This window comes from Notothenia coriiceps, unplaced genomic scaffold, assembly GCF_000735185.1.
Source record: "Notothenia coriiceps isolate Sejong01 unplaced genomic scaffold, NC01 NC01_scaffold00037250, whole genome shotgun sequence".
Taxonomy (NCBI): Eukaryota; Metazoa; Chordata; class Actinopteri; order Perciformes; family Nototheniidae; genus Notothenia; species Notothenia coriiceps.
The window spans coordinates 6,005,357-6,024,772 of record NW_011369951.1 but is presented as its reverse complement, the minus strand read 5'-3'; the positions used below and the strand labels follow the sequence as shown (position 1 = coordinate 6,024,772).

Below are 19,416 nucleotides of genomic sequence, written 5' to 3'. Positions count from 1 at the left end.
GTCAGAGGTAAGGGAGACTGGGAAAGAACCTGGGCGGACCACAACCTCAGGTGCCTGGAGGTTTATGGAGATTTTCTGCGTTCCAGTTTCCTTCCGGGTTCGAGCATCGAGGTCCAGGTCGCTCCGGTACCCAAGGCGTGTCACGCCGGGGCTCGTCCGGTAGCAGGGAGCGAAGGTCTAATGGGCCGGGTGTGTCGTACAACGGACGAGTCTTGGCTGGCAATGTCGGTACCAAGGCCGAGCTTCTTGGCCGGGTGACGTCCCGGTACCAGGGACGAAGGGTCTGCGCCGGGTAAGTCGGTACAAGGCCGAGGTCAAGCTTCGGTACCAAGGCCGAGTTCATGGCCGGTCCCGTCGGTACAGGCGTGAGGGAGTCGGTACCGAGGAGCAACGGACAACGACGGGCTGGGTCAGGGGAGAGTTCAGAGGAGAACTCAGAGGAGAGGCTAGGGGGAGAGTCACGAAGAGTTTCAGGAGAGGAGCTCAGGAAGAGCTTAGGGGAGAGTGCTCCAGCGGAGCAGTTGCAACGAAGAGGTCAGGAGGGAGAGGTTAGAGGAACAGCTCAGGGGAGAGCTCAGCGGGAGGAGTCAGTGGAGGAATTGCAAGAGGAGGAGCTGCTGAAGGGGCCGCGCAGAGTTCAGGTGGAGCAGCTCAGCGAGAAAGTTCCAGTGATGAGAGTCAGGGTAGAGCTCAGAGGGAGAACTCAACTACGAGAAAAAACTCTGAGAAACTCAGGCAACGAGCTTCTCAACCATGGCACGTTGTCCACCTCCGTTTGTGCTTTTTTGAGGACAGCCTCTTTGTCCCTTTTAGCCAAGGTTCTACTCCACTCAGCATAATGACACTGAAGAGTGTACTCTAGGCCCTAGGGAGAACAAATCTAAATCTAAATCCGCTGGGTCCATGTTTGGTCGGTTCATTCTGTTATAATCACTGTTAAGATCGCGGAAAAGGTAGGACCCAAAAGCAGACTACAAAAAGGAAAAAGGTCTACAAACAAAAGCGAGCTTTATTTCAAAGCCGATCAGCAAAAGGAAACATGGCATGGATAACACATAAGCAAAATAGCATGGCATGGATAGCACAAAGGTAACACGAGGAACATACAACACACAAACATGGTCGTGGCCAACATGGAGGGAGACAGGAAAAAACAAACAATGAACCGACACCGAACACAGGAAGAGACAAGACTAAATACAGGGGGGGTAATCACGAGACGAGAAACAGCCGAGCAGGGGAGGAGAAACACAAGGGCAACAGGTGAACACAATCAGACAATCAGACACACCAAGAAAACTAACGACAGAGAGAAGGATCAGACAAGAAACGAGGAAAACATGAAACAGGGAGAAAAGAACAGCAAAACAAAACCCATTACCAGACCCACAAAACTAAAACCGTGACATAACACCAAGATTGTGACAATAGTGACAGGGAGTATGAGAAGAAGAGGAAGAGAAAGTTTCAGCCACACCGGCTTGATCAATGGAGTTGGCTTCAATATGATGATATTGTAGAGCCGATGAAAGGGAGTCAGAGGCGGTGTGTTCAGTATGGAACTCCACACTTTATTTTCCATTTGTAACAAAACAAGGTAAGTATATCTGCTCGTTGCTACTATCAAGCTAGCATGAATACCACAACACGGTACCCTCACTAACAGGTCCGTGTTGCAACACACAATATACCCAACGATAAATTATGTCCCATAATGTGTCACCACAATATAAACAAGGTCTTTTGTCAGCTCTGTACATCAATGCCGACCTATGCTAACAAGTAAGTAAAGAGTAGAAAATATAAAGGTATATTCGCTATAGGGAAATGTCCCAGCAGTTTAGGATAATGAAGGTTCTAATCTAATCTATTACATAGCCATTACATTTATAACTCCTGATAATGACAGGAAGGCAGAAAGTGTATTATAAAAATAATAATAATAATAATACTCATAGCAGAAATGTCACCCTCCTTTTTTTCTTTTAACAATGACCACAATATAACAATTTTAATAAACCAAATATGAACAATTGAGGAAAATGAGGAATAACTGATGATTCAAATGTTGTAGTACAAGTATTAATGTAGTTTGTGCATAAATTACTATTGCAACTAATGTGTTCATTTTCTTCATTATTAGAGTAGATTTTTTTGGATGAATGCTCTTGGGCCAGTGGTTACAATGGTGGGGCCAGTAAAAATGAAAATATAGTGGCCCGGAGGGTCTACCCCTGACACATATTAGGTGGATTTAAACAATTTAAAACCCTGCTGGTACTACAGAGAAAACTACACTGTGTGCATTTTTATTTATATCATACCAGGAAAAGAATATATCAGACAGTCAGACAATGTATTAACTCATTTCCCACATTGAGATGTCTACTTTTAGGTTGAGATTCTGCTTACTAATATATCAATGGATCATCAGCTATACTGAGGATATTACATTCAGAGAATCTAAAATCAGGACAATAACTAATCTGCTGTTTTAGAAACAGAAGTAACCTTGTTCACACAAAAACCTCAGTACTTCTTAAATATCCCGGCACAGATCCAGCACAGCTCACAACTCTGTACAGATCAGTGGCATCATAATACCAAATGTTGTGTGGATTTAAAGCTCATACTAAGATGAGTTTCAGAAGTTAGCTTAAGAAATTAGGGTTCCCGATATGTTGGCCAAATAATCCTTGAATTCTATTACTGTAGTGTACATTGGGGAAATTCAACATACTCAAGTATGTTACCTGCATCTTTTATTATTCTCTATGCTCAACAAATACACCCCCTGTGGTATTAAAAACTGGTTGCAGACATGCAAAGGTTATGGGTGTACATGAAGAATGCATCATGAAGCAATTTGCTTCTGCATGTATTAGTGTAGGTGGAGTGGATTAAAGTGTATTACTTGAGGGATGAGTACATCTCAGAAATAACTCTTCTGCCAGCTGCTTAAAATGCACACATTTCTGCAAAGAGCAGAAATGTACAGTGTGAGACAAGCTAACCAAAACATGGCCCAGGGTCACCTATAGACACATTTAGATAAACTGTCTTTCTTTTTCAACATCAGCACTCTTTATTTATTTGTTTAACCATAACAATGATTACCATTTCATCCTATGGTAAGTATGGGGCTTTTATAATTGCTCTTTTTGAAGGGAAAATAGATCGGTGTTCTTCCTGCTTTTGCACACCTGTGCCCTACTGAGAACAGCAAAGTCTTTGATCTGGGCTCCAGAGAGCCTTTCATTTTTAGCAGAATTATGGATTAGCATCAAAATGAACAGGGGAAGCCGTTCAAATAGTTAGTTACATGGAGAGGGTAGTGGAAGAGTCACATTCAGACAGAAAATCTAACATGTACTGTATTGTTCAACTGTTAGAGAATTGTGATAAAAACTGACAACTTGAGAAGAGAGTGCATGTTGATATCAATTTACATCCAAGTGGTGGGTCACCATGGGGAGAAAGGCTTTTTCTTACAACGCGTTATCCTCAATGGAAACAGCAGAAAAGTTCACAAGCTATCACGCAAGATCATCATGCTTTGCTTCAGACGAGCCTTACGGATGTTTCACAGAAGATAAGGTCCATATCTTTAAATTGCATTGCAATAAGAATCCTAAGAGCTAACCTCTGAAACATCTGACTATTATCACCCATTTCAGAAACTGAAAGCAGCATTGTTGTATTTATCTAATGACTTAGATTAGGCAACAGTAAGAGACTCAGCACAATTTATTTGTTAGTAAATAAATTACATGAAGTTGAATAATTTCTCTAAAACCCAAGCAAACAGAAGGCAATCCTCTCAAAACAGACATCACATAAGCCCTGAGCAAGATCCTTGAAGTCCAGCAGGGGTCCCAGAAAAGCAATTTCTCCCTTGACAACACCAACATCACTAACACTGTGTGTACAGACTACTCTCGTATGCACATTATATCGCAGTCTCAAACAAATCTTATTAATGGCATCACGAGAAAACTCCCATGTTAGTATGTAACACATTTAACCCCATTTCCATTTGTTTTAGAATGTTAGAGGATTTGCCAGATGATAACATAATATGACAAATATGTCAACAAAGGAGGATTTTCTTTTTCAGAATCAATGTTTAACACTAACATCACCCTCATGGAGCAATAGGAAACATATGTTGAAGGAGCTTTAAATTCTCATAAAGAACCAATCATACTTCAATCAGATTCCCCAAAGGCCTGCATGCAGTTAATGCTCACAAGAGAGAATAAATCACAACTAAGATAGAGAAGCAGCACAAGGATGCTCAGTGTATTGATGCAGATTGTTTGATCACTGCAGTCTTTAGACAATGGGATGAACAGTACAACCGACAAATGGGATTGACATCAGACTGTTAAAAGATGTGCATCATGCCATGGAAGTTATTGTGAAACTGTTGTCATTTGTTTGCAGTAAAGATAAATGCATTAGCTACCAAATACATAGACTCTGTGTTTGGCCCGACTGTTGGACAAACTATTTAGGACAAAACTATTCAAATCGGAGTGCAAATTGGATCAGGTTAATATGACAACATTGGCCAAGGTTTTAAAATGTCAGCCTCATGTAGATGGTAGAAAAAAACATTCTGAAACGCACTTTTCAACTGCATTTTGTACAATACAATTGGAGAAAATCATTGGAAATAGATGATAAATAGACACTGTGAAACTCAATGTAGCTTTAACTTTCTACAGTATTGCACCATGATATGTTTTGAGTATTTAATAACTGTGGTTCTCATTCGTAACACTCCGTTCGATGTCTCACTATGGGATGGGCCTCATCGCGGAGCAAACAGAAGCATCAATCTCATTACGCCAATCCTGATTGGCTGGTGATCTTGACGTCAGCGTCAGGGAATCTAACCCCTATAAGTAGCTTGCGCTACGCCGCATGCATCATTCAAACACCTCTTCTCGCTTCAGAGCACATCTCTACTGGTAGCCGGGCAAGCTCACACAGTCCACAGACGGAACCAAGCTATCCAAGCNGTGCAACTCCGAAAAAAGAGAATACAATAATATTCAATCACTATTATACAGCTTATTACCACCAAACTCACTACACACATCAATAGTCTCCTGTGTGTCATACTTGACACACAGGAGACTATTGATGTGTGTAGTGAGTTTGGTGGTAATAAGCTGTATAATAGTGATTGAATATTATTGTATTCTCTTTTTTCGGAGTTGCACTTTGCAGACGGTCCCTGAGCACTCGTTTCTTCTCCGGCTGCGGATAGAGACCAATGTAATGTGTCCATCTCGGAGGACGGCGCGTATTGGCTTTTTTTGATGAAAATGTGATTGTAGTTCTTTGTCAACCTTACCACGGTACATAGGAGACGTAATTTGTGTCTGAATAACGTTTTGTTCATGAATTATTGATCCGTGAAATCAGAATCTCCCAATATCGTTCCAACTTTACTGAACTAAGCCAGAAGACCCGTCTCATTTCGTAGACCGCTCGGTTTGCTGTTCCTTCACTTTATTTTTATATTTATATACATTTATTTTGGACGAAAACTTAGCGTGAGGAAAGGCAAGTGTGGCGTGAGTGCGTGAGATATGGGTTAATTGCGTGACTCTCACGCTCAATGCGTGAGTGTTGGCAGCCCATTGTAAAAAAAAAACACATCATTTTAAATGTTTTTTGTTTAATTTCTTAGGGTTTGTCTTTATAAACAGTATATGGAGGTTTGGGTTTAAGCTGTCATATTATAATTATGTAACTTCTATGTTTATCTTTAATCTTTGTTAGCATGCTCTTAATCAATATGCTATCTTTGCCACTTTACGTGCTAGCCTGTAACAATGTACATTTCCCCTCTGTGGGACGATTAAAGGTATTCTGATATTCCTAAATGATAAATTGAACGCTAAATGAAGTCGGGCAGCACCGGAGCATTGCACCGTAAATATTGAATATGTACACTGCAATAAGCCCTTGGTTGAATCTGGCCACACCCTTGGCAGGGCCGCCTGAACACGTTGAACCAGTGATGACTCCCAGAGGGTGTGTCCTGCCGCTGTGAACCAGACTAGTGTTCACCTCCTCTTCCTCCTCCTCCTCCTCCTCCTCCTCACCGGCGGGAGTCGACTCGTCACCTCGCAGCAGCCCTCCCTCTTACACGGGAGAGAAGACACGCAGCAGCGCCACAGCCGTGGAGGAAAGTGATTTTACCAGCGGATATTAGAGACTACTAGAGAGACCACTTGAAGAACAGTTTTACCTCGGATACTTGCGCGATCTGTGAGGCTCTCCTGTAACCATGGGGGACGTGGTGTCTGCTCACCTGGATGAGAGCAGGAGGGAGATGATAACAGGTAAGGGAGAAAGGAGCTATAACTGAAGGACTATTATAGACACTAAGTTTATTGATTCTTAACCAAAACTGACTTTTCGGAAAAGTTTGAAAATACCTCCTAAAGTGTGTTTATCCTCCAGTAGGGGTAATATAAAAAACACTTAAAACATTTTTCAAATAACAAGTCTTTGAAGTTATCCAAAAGTATTAAATGTGTTAAATATAACTTCAAATCATTAATACATTTCTTTCTCTCTTTTTTTGTCAAGAAGCTCATGTGTCATGGATAAAACGTATAGTGATTACATTTCTTAATACTGTATGTGGTGTTAAAATACATTCAATTACATTCTGATACATGCAGGGTTTTTAGTTTTCTTTTAGTCACGCTCAGCAAGTGTCACCTTTCCCCGTTTCCTTCTAGGACAAAGCTTCTCATTGATATCAGTGCATTGTTGCTCTGCTCTACTTGAACAGTTTGCCTCGAATGAATCCCATCTCGGCTGCAGGCCTATTACTCAGAGAGATAATAAGTAGGTTTCCCAGAGGGGAGCCTGTTTGGATAAGTTTTGGAGAGACTGCTATTTAAGGCTCAGATTGCTCCAGCCTCCCACTGTGATCAGGTCTGTGTGGTTATTTCAACAGGGCATGAGAGCAGAAACTGAAACACGTCCACGAGTCTGTATGCATTCTTGAAATTATAGAGTGTGATAGCTAAAAGTAGTTTGGCATGGGTCCCACGTTTAAAAGTTCCCAGGAAAGAAGTGATAAGCCTTGCTTGTTTCGATTTTATGGTTTCTGTTTGGATCCAGCAAATGAGTGCTTTGCAGGAACTTTAGTTTTCAGCCTCATTTTCGATATCTCTTTATGGTTGTAATTGTGTTTGGTGAGTATGCATGCGTGCCTACATGCTTGCACGCAGGCAGGCGGCACGCCTGCTTGCATGAGGAAACCTCTTCCGGAAAACCAAAAGTGATGTTCTTGAGGTCAGGCACTGGGTTTGATTGATGTTACTCACACATCAGAAAGAAACACTCTCAGAAAATACATTGTAAGAAGCTGGCTCTTGAGGTGAGCATTTTTTCACAACCTTTTCACATTTCAGTTATTTAATTAATTAAACCAATTCATGAATACAGATTATCAATCTTTTGCAGCCTTAAAATACAATGACTCTGACGTCATGTTCACGATAGGTAGGCATCTAAAACTTAAGGAATGTGCAGCCTGTCAGATTCAGAATGAACTAGAGCTGTTAACAAGGTTTAAAGGTTGTGAGCATCAGAGTTGACTATAGGCCCTGTAAAGAGTGAGAGGGGGGAGTTATCTCAAAAGGTTTTTCTGAAGCTTCAACTGGCTATTGCCATTCCTCAATAGTATATGGATCCGACTAAATTGACAAAAACATGTCTAAAAGTTTGGAAATATAAAATATAAGACCCCTAAAATCTGAAACACTGTATACAGAGCCAGTCAGTTCAAGTTTTCAGCCAGAATACCAAACATTTTGCAATATGTTCTGCTTCTGAGTTTAGCTGAGAATAAACTACACAAGAAGAGATGATTCAGAGGGAAGGGGGAGGACAACATAATGAGTGAAACGGCAGAGGTAAAGCGGGTAGAAACATGTCACAAGATCAAAAGCTCAAACTGCTGTCTGGATCTCACACACCCTCTTCTTCTACACACAGTATCTATAGATCTGTGCTCTTGTCATGCATGAGTGCAGCCATGTACACACGAATAACAAATAGCACGGCCTTAAATGAGGGGGTATGAATGTATGTGAGTGAGTGTGGGAGAAAGGAAGTGAGTAAAGGCGACTCAGCATTCCTGCATTGGGAGTCTTGTTTGGAGACTGTACCTCCCAACAAGGTGATTTCTTCATCCTTGCTGCACAAACATTCCCACCAAAATATTCCTCCCTTATGAGCCCATGCAACACATGCGCAACTTAGAGTTTGTGCACGCGTTTTCCACAGTCTACAAGTGAATTAAACCATAATGAAGATGTTTCTTAACTAAGTGTCAAAGAACAAGACTGCACATTTTAGATGAAAGCAAAAGAGCCAGTTGTGTCAACACAGTATACTTCAGTCATGCATTTGATTGGTTACCAACAATCAATAACGTTTATGAAGATTTTTTGAAACAACATTTACAGTTGAGTCCTTTGGCTAAAATCCTTCTCTGTGCTAATAGCTGAAAACAAGATTGCTATATCCGCCAGTAAAAGTTTTCTATAGTGTTTTACGGTATACCATCACATATACCGACCCTAATAATCCTGTTTCACGCTCCTCGAGCTAGTCTACCAGTAGTCAGCACTCACATGCCTGCCACCTGGTTGACTTTAAAGCCCATGTAGGAACCACGGCCTGATCCCGACTGGTGCTTTGTTCTTTGAATTATTTGCCAGCTGTTGCAGTTCGAGCATAAGATGATCGACACCATATGACATGGTACCGGAAAACCATGAGTTGCGTCATCAGATCTGTAGTATGTCTTTGACACTTGAGCCAAGAAAGAAGCAGATCAATCAAACGCAGAAACCAGTCAGTAAAGTCGGAGAGACCCCCTGGTAAACCAAAATGTTTTTTGAGGGTGAACTGAACGTGCGTCTGAGCCCCCAGAACATGTTTCAGTTGGTGTTGGGCTCCACCAGGGTTGTCCCTTGTCACCAGTTCTGTTTGTGATCTTCATAGATAGGATCTCAAGGCGCGGCGGGGGGGGGAGGAGAGTGTCCAGTTTTGGGACCTCTGAATGGCTTCCCTACTCCTTCCAGATGAAGTGGTTCTGTTGGCTTTATCAGACCGTGATCTGATGATGCAATGGGGCGGTTTGATTCTCTGTCTGATAATGGTAGATAGCTTCCTCTAAGTTGGGAGTGAGTTTCCGCCCCAAGTAAAGGACTTTGCATATGTTGTGCATATTCTGGTAGGTGTTAAATGAAGCATGGGTTGGAAAGGCAGATTGGTGCAGCATCAGCAGTAACGCAGGCATTGTGGTAAGAAGGAGCTAAGCCAGACAGAAAAGCTTCGGTTTCGCACTTGATGTGACTTCCAACCCTCAACTGTGGTCATGAGCTTTGGGTCTCCTCAAAGACTTTTCTCCATAGGGAAGCTGGATTCAAATTAGAGATAAGGAGAAGTGGAACTGCTAGGAGACCCTGGGGTAGACCCAGAATAAAGCTAGAGAGTTTATTTATCTCAGCTATCTTGGGAACGCCTCAGGACGACCCAGGAAGTGCTGGAAAGTGTTGTTAAAGAGGGGAACTTCTAAACTACTTTGCTGAGACACCAACGCCAGGCCTCTGGACAACTGGCTGACAATGAAATATAAAACAAAGGTGTAGTCTTAGCCCTGTAAGTCTGTATTTGTGTTAATTAATTCACATAAAAAAATAAGAAAGAGGGCGCCTTCTCATTGATGGTGTGTTCATTTTCTTTAAGATTCTCTTTTGTGGTAGATGGAGGGATATAATGGAACTTTTTCCCATGGCTATACAGGTTAAAACAGAGAACTGAGTGTGGGATTTATGATGTGGTCTTTGTTCCCATTTCCCAAGTGCCCAAAAAGTCTGTCCAGTCTGCTGACTTTGGCACAACAAGACAACCAGTGGAAAGTACCAGCTCTCTGCACACATGGAAGCCCCGTTAGTCTGTTCCATATCTTAGCCCAGATCCATATCTTGTGCCAGTTCACAATATCCGGTTCACATTTTTGTTGGTACCAAAAAAGTATCACGGTTCAATAGCCAGCCCTCCTTAACAGTGAGTTATTGGAGGGGGCCTATAAGCTCTCTCTCAATCTTCCTCTAACCCGTCCACTGACCTCCTCCTGCAATGACACAGTGTTTTTACGTTTGTGTCCCCGTCTCCTCCACATTCCCGGTCTATCCTGTCCTGTCAGCTCTTTCCTTCCTGCTCTCCCACTGCATGCCGGCTCTCTTCTTGCTGTGCCGTCCCTTCCCTAAACAGATCATAGTCATCACCGTCTGCTGCTGACTGAGACAAACACACAGACTCTTTTCCAACACTTATTTCATACCCATAGGAGTATACTTTTTAGTTTCTAACTTTGCCATGATCAATGTATCGTTGAGGCTATGAAATGTCTGAAAGGGTTCATACACTTTTTCACCAATGATTTTCAATGACTTCTCCATGACCTTTACCTAATTTTCCATGACCAAAGAAATTACTCTTTCTCAGCGGTACCACTGAAAATGGTTTATTTTAATATGGAACAGGAAATAAGGTCTGCATATGAAACATGTTGTGCCCATCTAAAACAAATCAAATAGTAGGCTTACCAGCTTCTACACGCTAAAGCAACTCAAATCTCTCACCAGCAAAATACCTTGTTAAATGCTATTTTACGTTTCATTACTATACGATACAGTATTCATTATCATTATAGTGTTACTATTTCGGCGATTAGATAAAATATAAATTATATTTGATGCAACTTTAGTTACATTTCCATTACTTTTCCAAAACTTTGGGAAAAATATTGTTTTCCATAACTTTTCCAGGGCCTGGAATTAGCATTTTGAATTTCCATGACTTTTCCAGGTTTTTAATGACCGTAAGAACCCTGGAAAATATTCATCACAACTACCAAGGGGAAATATTTAAACCGTTGTCCCGCCACTAGTCCCCAACACCCAACAATATCTGATTCTTAATGGCAAATATTTTAAAGCTCAGGCTAAATTTGGGTGTAAATATGTATAAAATGAAGTAAGGCATATTTGACTGAATAGAGCAGTGAAAATAACATGGATTCTTGGGTTTAAAACTTACGAGTATGTCTAGAACAACTTGACCTCAGTGGTATTTCAACTAGGCAAAAGCTTTCCATCCCTAAAGTTTCACTAATGACAGGGCTGTACCAGACAGCCACGATATAAAGTGAACATTGCTGCTGATAATACATATCTCTTTTAGTGCTGCACACATTTCACTAGGCCAATTTTCATAAAGTGCTGATAGGGGCAGCGGAGGTTGTGGCCTGTCTGACTTGACGAGAACTATTTTAAGAGCAGCTCCTCTAATATACATCGCTACTATTGGACAAATAATTAGAGTTGATAAAACCATCCTTAGAGATTCATGTGGAAATCAGACATGTTGGTGTATAATTGGAAAGTGCTCTGTTCTCTACTGACTTGTGTTTGAACCAAATTAACTTGAACAATTGTATTCAAGCTTTCTTTTTGAGGTTTCACTGCAGAACGACTCAAGTTTTATCTGAATACAGCTAACATCATTTTGTACTGGACTGTATCTTAAATGATTCTTTATACGTTCGTTTGGTACGTTTGTTTCTGATCTCGTGTCTGTCTGTGTGTCCTCCTGCAGCTCGGACAGGAGGCGTGATCAGAGACTTCAGTGACGTGTACGAGCAGCAGTACGCAGTCGCTCTGTTCAACAGCGTTCGCTATGAGATAGAAGGAGGAGGAGGACCGCAGTCGCAGCTGCTTCACAGGAAGGCAAGACCTGCTTTGTATCAGTTATAAAGGAGAGGTTTATCTTTGTTTAATGAATAGAATGATAAAAGACGTACAAAGAAAAGAAAGTATGTGGCATCCACCTGTGACTGGCATTTTAAAACTATTTCCTCTCTGGACCGGTGACGTTAATCTTTCTGTAAGGGACAAATGTTCGTATCCTAATGCGCAAATCAAGTAAAGAAAAAAGGGTTGTTCCAATGATTAATATTTGCTACTCAGCATTATAATAAACTCACCTAAATCTCTCTAGCTTTCTTTCTGCCATCATACAAGATGAACAAACTCACACTGTTGTTTAAGCTTAGCAGTGTATGCTGAACACAAACTTTCATCAATGCAAGCTTTGTTCGTGACAGACAGAAACAGAGCTTAATGTTTTACACAAAGCTCATTATTGGGTCTATGTAACGACACTTTACCTAACAGGAAAGTCTGCGCCACCACTTTTTGTATTCCTCTCATCTTTTTGGTAAGCCACCGCACCGAAGGTCCCATTTGTTCACATGTTCAATCAGTGAAGGGGAAGTGGAGCACATTTCACACATGAACTGAGATGCTGTTAGGAATGCTATTTATTCTGGCTTTTCATCTGCTCTCCGCTGAGAGAGGACAGCTGCTTGTGTGTGTGCTTACGGCAGAAGTGACAAATGATGCATTATGTGAATTAACGCTGATTGCAAATAAATATACTGTAAATATAGACACAAGGACATATTTTTAATCGGCCATTTTATCTGTAGGTACACCTTTTAATGTCTTGCTGTAGTGCAGAATGATACAGCTAATTTGCATGTACACCTTTTTCTGTTATTCAACGTTTTTATTTTTTACTAAAAGGCATTTATGTGCAGAAAAACAAACCTTTCGGTGCATCAAATCCAAGTGAAAAACAGTCTGAACTGATTGCATCCGTTTAAACAATCTGGATGTTTTCAGTACAAATTAATACAAACTAAAACTATTGTATTGTAGTCAGATACTATATTTAGAAAAACATTTACCCTGTGGTCTTATTCATATAACATTATGAAAGATCATGGCCTTCTTTCTGCTCTGCCCCTGAGATAAGCACAAGTGACCCTGCTACTCATTCACACAATATCTACAGATAATTAAAACGTTTCCAGCAAACAAACAGCAGCAAATATTTCCTACAACACAAGAGTCTCTTTGTGTTTCTGTCTCCTTCCTCTCGGAGCAAAGTCACAGTATTATTTGATCCATGACAGGAAATCTTAGAAAACAAAGTGGGTGGTTTGTTTCCTAGTGTAAACACTAAACACCAACTAAACTCCAGGCTTTGTGAATAGTTTCAAGAGATCTAGAATACAAAAAGAATGTTAGATTACAAAATAACATGCACGTGACTATGACAGCATTATGCTAAAGTGCTTTGTGATTTTTCAGGACCCCTTAGCAGGCCGCTCCATCTTCTCTGGGAGTCTGTTTCAGTATCAGGAGGAGAGTCGGAAGTGGAGGAATCGCTTTGTTTCGGTGCCCGACAGCTACATCATCGGCCTCTATGAGAGCAAAACAGTGAGTGCAAATCCTACTCGTCTAAACATCTGTCCCATTCGGCGATTTGGTCTGTTGTGTTTAAATAGATTGGCATATCTTGTGCCACATTTTTCAACAGTCACATGACAGGGGCCTTCACCCGAAAGTATCTATCAACTGTGCTGGGTACAAGGCCCTGACCTCGATGGAGGAATACATGGAGCTGATTAACACCAGCCTACCAGGTAGGAAATGGCAGATGGTGAAAATTATGCATTTATTCTCTTTATATGACAATATATGACTAAAAGTAGTTTTTATATTAGCATTTTACCTTTTCCTGTCCCCTTGGTTTGATGTCTATTGGTTTTTAATGGATCTGTGGTTAACACAAGCTGAAGAATTGTCTACTTTTTATCTACGACATAAGTTGCGTCAGTAAACGACCCCACCCATGACTGTCTGAAGCATCTTTGTGTCATGAAAATGGAGATTGCCAACAAGTGACTAAAAGAGATTACTCAGCGTCATTAAACCGAACATTAACCACCTGTAGCTTAGCGATGGTGACATGCAGTCAAGCAACCTTTATGTAATTTGGGCCTAATGTTAGCACTTTACTTTAAAGACTGCAATTACGCTTTAAAAGTTGAGGAGTCAATAAGGAAGTTATCCTGTGTCAGTATATTCTGGAATCCAACTAAATAATCCAATTGCTATTTGCCGAGGGGAGCCCTTCAATGATAGCTTTTTATTTTTGTATTTTCTTTATTGCCTGTAAAGCACTTTCTAAATCTTGACGTTTCTCATTCTTCTTCCATCATGTTGTAGATATCAAAGCCAAAGTGGCGAGTAATCCTTTTATCAAGTGTGCGAGCCAGTTCCCCCTCATCCTATGGCACCCGTACGCCCGCCACCACTACTTCTGTGTGATGACGGAGAAGGAGCAGACGAAGTGGCACGCAGTACTGCAGGACTGTGTCAGACACAGTAACAACGGTAACACACACACACACACACACACACACACACACACACACACACACACACACACACACACACACACACACACACACACACACACACACACACACACACACACAATGACTTAATTTCACCTAAGTAGAGCAATAATACTACACCACTAAAAAGGTCCCTGGCAGTGTTCCTTTAATGCGATTCAGATAAGTCATGAAACATTTTGATGAACTATGCATATTTTAAATTGCTATATTCAGTTGTCCAGAGTACATGCAGAGCAGTAGAGTAATTATCTTCATGGTGCCCCTTTATGGCTCTCTACCTTGTCTGGCTGATCAGATGAGGGTGTGTGTGAGTGTGTGTCACAATGTGAAGTCATTACATGCCATCTGAATGAGCTGGCTGATCGGTGAATGTGAGATGCAGGAACGATGGGTATTTCTTTATTATTCCTGCTTACAGCAAGACGTGTTGTTGGATTTTTTAAAACAGGCTTTTATTTGAATTTGTATTGATCATATTTAGGGATAAGCTTTGAATCAGCTACAGTTAACAGTATAATCCCTAGTTGTACTGAAAGTGTTTGTCAATTCATTGATTAATGCATAAATTGTAAATTCATTTGTCATTTATCAAGGACCTAAACTATGTTCAAATTATTCAAAAAATCAGGTTATAGTTAGGGCTGCTCAATTAATCGTATTTTAATCGCCATTACGATTATGGCTTGCAACGATTACGAAAACAACATAATCGAAATAAAACGATTATTTTTTTGTTATTATTTTTATTTTTGGGTTTTTCAGTTGAATTATACTTAACGTTCAGGGTAATCAACTGTTAAAAACATACTGTTAAAAAAAAAATTCTCCAATAAATGGATGTTTTCAAAGTCAATGAATAATCGCATTTAATAATCGCGATTACAATTATTGACCCAAATAATCGAGATTATGATTTTTGCCGTAATCGAGCAGCCCTAGTTATAGTACATTATTTGTAACATGAAGTCCTTAGCAAACACTGGAGGAATGTGGTGGTAATGAGTCACTTTAAGTATCATTTTGAATTATTTCCCCCAGCCTTTACTGGTTTGAGCAAGTCAGCTTTATACAAGTGCCGGGTTTCTTTTTGTGATGTGATGGCATTTTGAAGAATACTTTGGTGCGTTGCACATAAATGGTTGTTTGTTTTATAAGGGTGGGGAACTACTCTTGATCTGCCATTGATGTTTCTTCTTGTGGCATGACTTGTGTCATTGTGTTGAAAATAGGGCAATTCATCTTTTGTGCATGTTGTCATCCGGTTTCTCTTGGCTTGGCCTTCTTTCAAATTGTGTGTGTGTAACATGACGTGTTGACTTCAAATGATATGGCAAGTTTTTATTGTGTGTTACATTCTGCCTTTTTTTTTTAAAGTCAAGTTTCAATGTTTTATTGTTGTGTGCATGCATAATGTCTGATCTCACATTCAGTGTGCTATATTAACACTTGAGACAGAGAGAATCAGAATGAACAAGAAGCCTTGGGAAGTTGAGATAAAAAAAAACGACATAGAACAAAACAAAATACAACTGCTGCGGTTAACATGATTGGGCTTGTTTTGATCCTGATGGCCTGAAAGGCAAGTGTTGTTTACAGAGATTGTAGTTTATGTGTAGATATCTTTAAGTATTCATTAATAAATGGAAGATATCTTAAAAGCATTAATACAAAAAAACATACAGATAAGACTAAACATAACTGATACAGGTATCTTGGAATCCAAGATATTGCAAATAAATCTACATTGTAGCAATTGCCACTGACCATACTTCCACCACTTTACAGTGTGAAACCTAAATACATAGGTACTATACCTACATTATTGAAAATGTATAGATATTAAACATATCTGGTAAATTCATTAAAAAGATTAATTTAACTTTTAGGAATAATACATTGTTTATTGGTGCTGAATGTCATAGCTGTAAGTACCTGGAAGGTTTTGTCCACAGACGTTACCTTAGCTGACCCTAATTTGCAAGCACACAAGCATGTGGTTTTACATGCCTCTGGGTGTGCACCAGTGTGCACACATCATTATAATGCTGTTGGTATTGTTGAGTGTGAGCTTTAAGGCTTCAACAGCTTTCCTCAGATGAAAGCTAATGCATGGCTATCCTATCTGTAATTGTGCTTTAAGTGATTGTTAGGATGGATCATGAAGTATAGGGCGGAGTCGTTGTGTCATCAAGTCAGCAGCAGTCAATCCCTCAGCAGCTACAGAATATGCAAACAGGCGTTCAATAGTTTGTGTCTAAATTAAACACTGCAAGTTCAAATCTAAACAATCCTGTATCATGAGCTAAGCTTCATAACATGCTATCGAATGAAACAAGACACCACATCTCGGCTCTTCACCAGGCTGACAAAGTTGCTCGACCTGATTCAACTTTGTTTTTCCCTTATCATGCCAACTGCAGTGCATGAGTTCAAAATGGTATCATTGGCACACATGACAATGCCAGCAGCTGTCTGTCATCAGTATTCAAACACTGCAAAAAACCGAGGATAATTTCTCAAGTCAAGGAACGTTTTTGTCCAATAAGCCAAACACCAACTTTAGTGCACGCATTTTCTGGCTGTCAAACAAAAGCGGCCTCTGTCTACTCTGCACGCAGTCAGGCTTAACCGTTACTTCCCAACACTACCTGTTCAGGCATGCTGGGTAAAAGCCAGAGTCCCTGCCTGCCGTGCATTCCAGCTGTGAGGCTGGGCTACAGAAATATGTAGTAATGAACAGAGTGTGTTGCTGTTTTACTGTCGCCATGGCTGGTGTGTCAGTGTTGATTGGCACTCATGTTTTTGGCCCGTGTTGACACGCCCAGTCTCACCTCTGCATGTCAGTGTTTGGAGGAAAACCAGAACCGGGAAAGACCTTTCCTCTGCGTGATAAATGGTTTGACAGCCTGACCTCTGCACTGTCTGCAGTTACATTAACTCACTGGATTCTCTCTCTCTCTCACACACACACACACACACATACACACACACACACACACACACACACACACACACACACACACACACACACACACACACACACACACACACACACACACACAAATGGAAACACTTTTTTAAAACTGTTACTTACTACTGTAATTTTGTATGTGGATAGAATCTGAGATTTGACACAAACTTTCCTAATACACTGAAGTGAGAATTGAATACCACATGTAACACTTCTTTATAGAGCATGTCAGTCATGATGCATCAAATACTGCTTTGACCAGGAAGAATAGAGGAGCAACACAGAGGCTCCATGCAAAGCAGTTCTTCAGCTGAACACTGACACTGTTCAGCTGGCTTTGATAAGTAAAAACCACAATGTTTACACTGGCGCACTGAAGATGTATTTGCATCCACTTAAGCCATGGTGGTTTCATCCTCATAAGCAACCTGATAACATGATGAACTGCTGCTTTGCATTGCCTTAACAGCATCGTTTGCAAAGCAACCAGTTAATCAGCTCAGTTACCGGATGACTTCATCGCTGTATTCTGCACAACACAAAGCTGCAGTTAGTTGCATCAGGACGACCAGAAAACCTAATTCACCCTCACAAAATACAGATTGTGTAATCATTTTACCATTTACATTTTGTCAAGGAAGTAAGTAGTTATAGATTTAAACATGGCTGATCTGATGCCTGACCTTCAGCAACAAGGACTGTATCTTAAAGCGCTGTAGTTTGGACTCACCATGTCTCTGTAGCTCTATAATTAACCTGGTGAGTAAAATGTTGACCGACATTGCACCCAGTAGGCAAAAACTAAAGTCTCCAGGGATATTATGGTGTTACGGTTAGATTCATGATGAACTCGACAAGTAAACATGTTTAGTCCTGAAGCAATTAGTTTAATATTCAAATGACTCATCAATAAAAATATGAAAAATCCACACCTTTCAACATTATTTAGAAGTATGAGTCACTTTTTAAACAAGATTGGCAAACATTGTTTTACCTCCAGCTTCTAAAATGTGAGTTCATCTAAAGAAATAAACATAATCTTGGGCTTGATTACATGTTGGGTTTCTTTTGCATCTTTTACAATTCATCAACTAACAACCAAGGGATTGTTTGATCATAAAAGAACATTGAGTGCTTTCACCTAGTGGTGCCCAATAATTGGAATTTAGCTAATTGGTTCAGTTTGTGCAGCCAGGCTGCTGCTGCATCACATCAGCAGTCAAACACTGCTCCGAGCTGCTCCTTGGCCACTAGAGAGCCATCAATCACAGACAGTCTCCACCCCCACAGCCTCTAACACCAGCCAGCAGCCCTCTGCTGTGATCCACAGACCTCAGACTCATTCCACTCAGCAAGAAGAGACCTGCAGTGGGCACAGTCGGAGCATTATAGAAGTATTTTCAAGGCAGGTCAGCATTAAGGCAGTGTGCTTTCAGCCTACCATATGGTTCCTTTATTTACTCTAGACAATATAGAGTACATACTTACATACAAAAGAAAGCAATACAGGGTGTCAGGGACTCACATAGTTGCTACATGAGGCAGGATCTGCTCAAATCGTAGTCTCATTCAGTCATGTGTTTGTTTGTGATGTCTGTGGTTGATGGTATGTTTCAGTGAGTATTTATTGTACTGTGGGTTTGGCTGATTCCATAGGACTGCAGCACCATATGGGAAACTACTCATGCATGTCGGCGGTAGCAGCAGCAGTGTGAGGGTTGAAACATGTGTCTCAACCTGCATTGATGTGAGGGCAGGTGGCCTTTAGTTGAAATCCAATCAGACAATATTTGACATCCGAATGCTTAAAAGGTTTTGAATGTCAAATATATTTAAGTCAGAGAAAGATACACACACAAACATGTTTGGTTGTGAAGGCCTGGGAACGCTGCTGCTCAAATCACACCAACCAGAGCATGGTGAGCAAGGCAGGGAGGGAAATGCCTCAAATAAAGAGACCGTGGTAAGTGCTGCCACATGTTCTATTTATACACAGAACACACACACACACTGCAGAGAAACTAATCTGTTCCTTGATCTAGCTTGGTTCAGACGCATGGAG

At 40.7% G+C, this 19,416-nt stretch overlaps 2 protein-coding genes across 2 annotated transcripts in view; one reads left to right on the top strand and one right to left on the bottom strand.

Annotated features, from left to right (window-relative positions):
* The window catches only part of stxbp1a (syntaxin binding protein 1a), a 682,465-nt gene that overhangs the window by 257,468 nt on the left and 405,581 nt on the right, over positions 1–19,416 (bottom strand). The window lies entirely within an intron of this gene.
* The window catches only part of niban2a (niban apoptosis regulator 2a), a 30,787-nt gene continuing 17,529 nt past the window's right edge, over positions 6,159–19,416 (top strand). Inside the window, exons 1-5 of the mRNA XM_010796078.1 lie at positions 6,159–6,362; positions 11,710–11,840; positions 13,269–13,397; positions 13,498–13,603; positions 14,190–14,357. Of these exons, the coding sequence (XP_010794380.1) occupies positions 6,308–6,362; positions 11,710–11,840; positions 13,269–13,397; positions 13,498–13,603; positions 14,190–14,357 (589 nt within the window). The 5' untranslated portion in view covers positions 6,159–6,307. The remainder of the gene's footprint in view (positions 6,363–11,709; positions 11,841–13,268; positions 13,398–13,497; positions 13,604–14,189; positions 14,358–19,416) is intronic.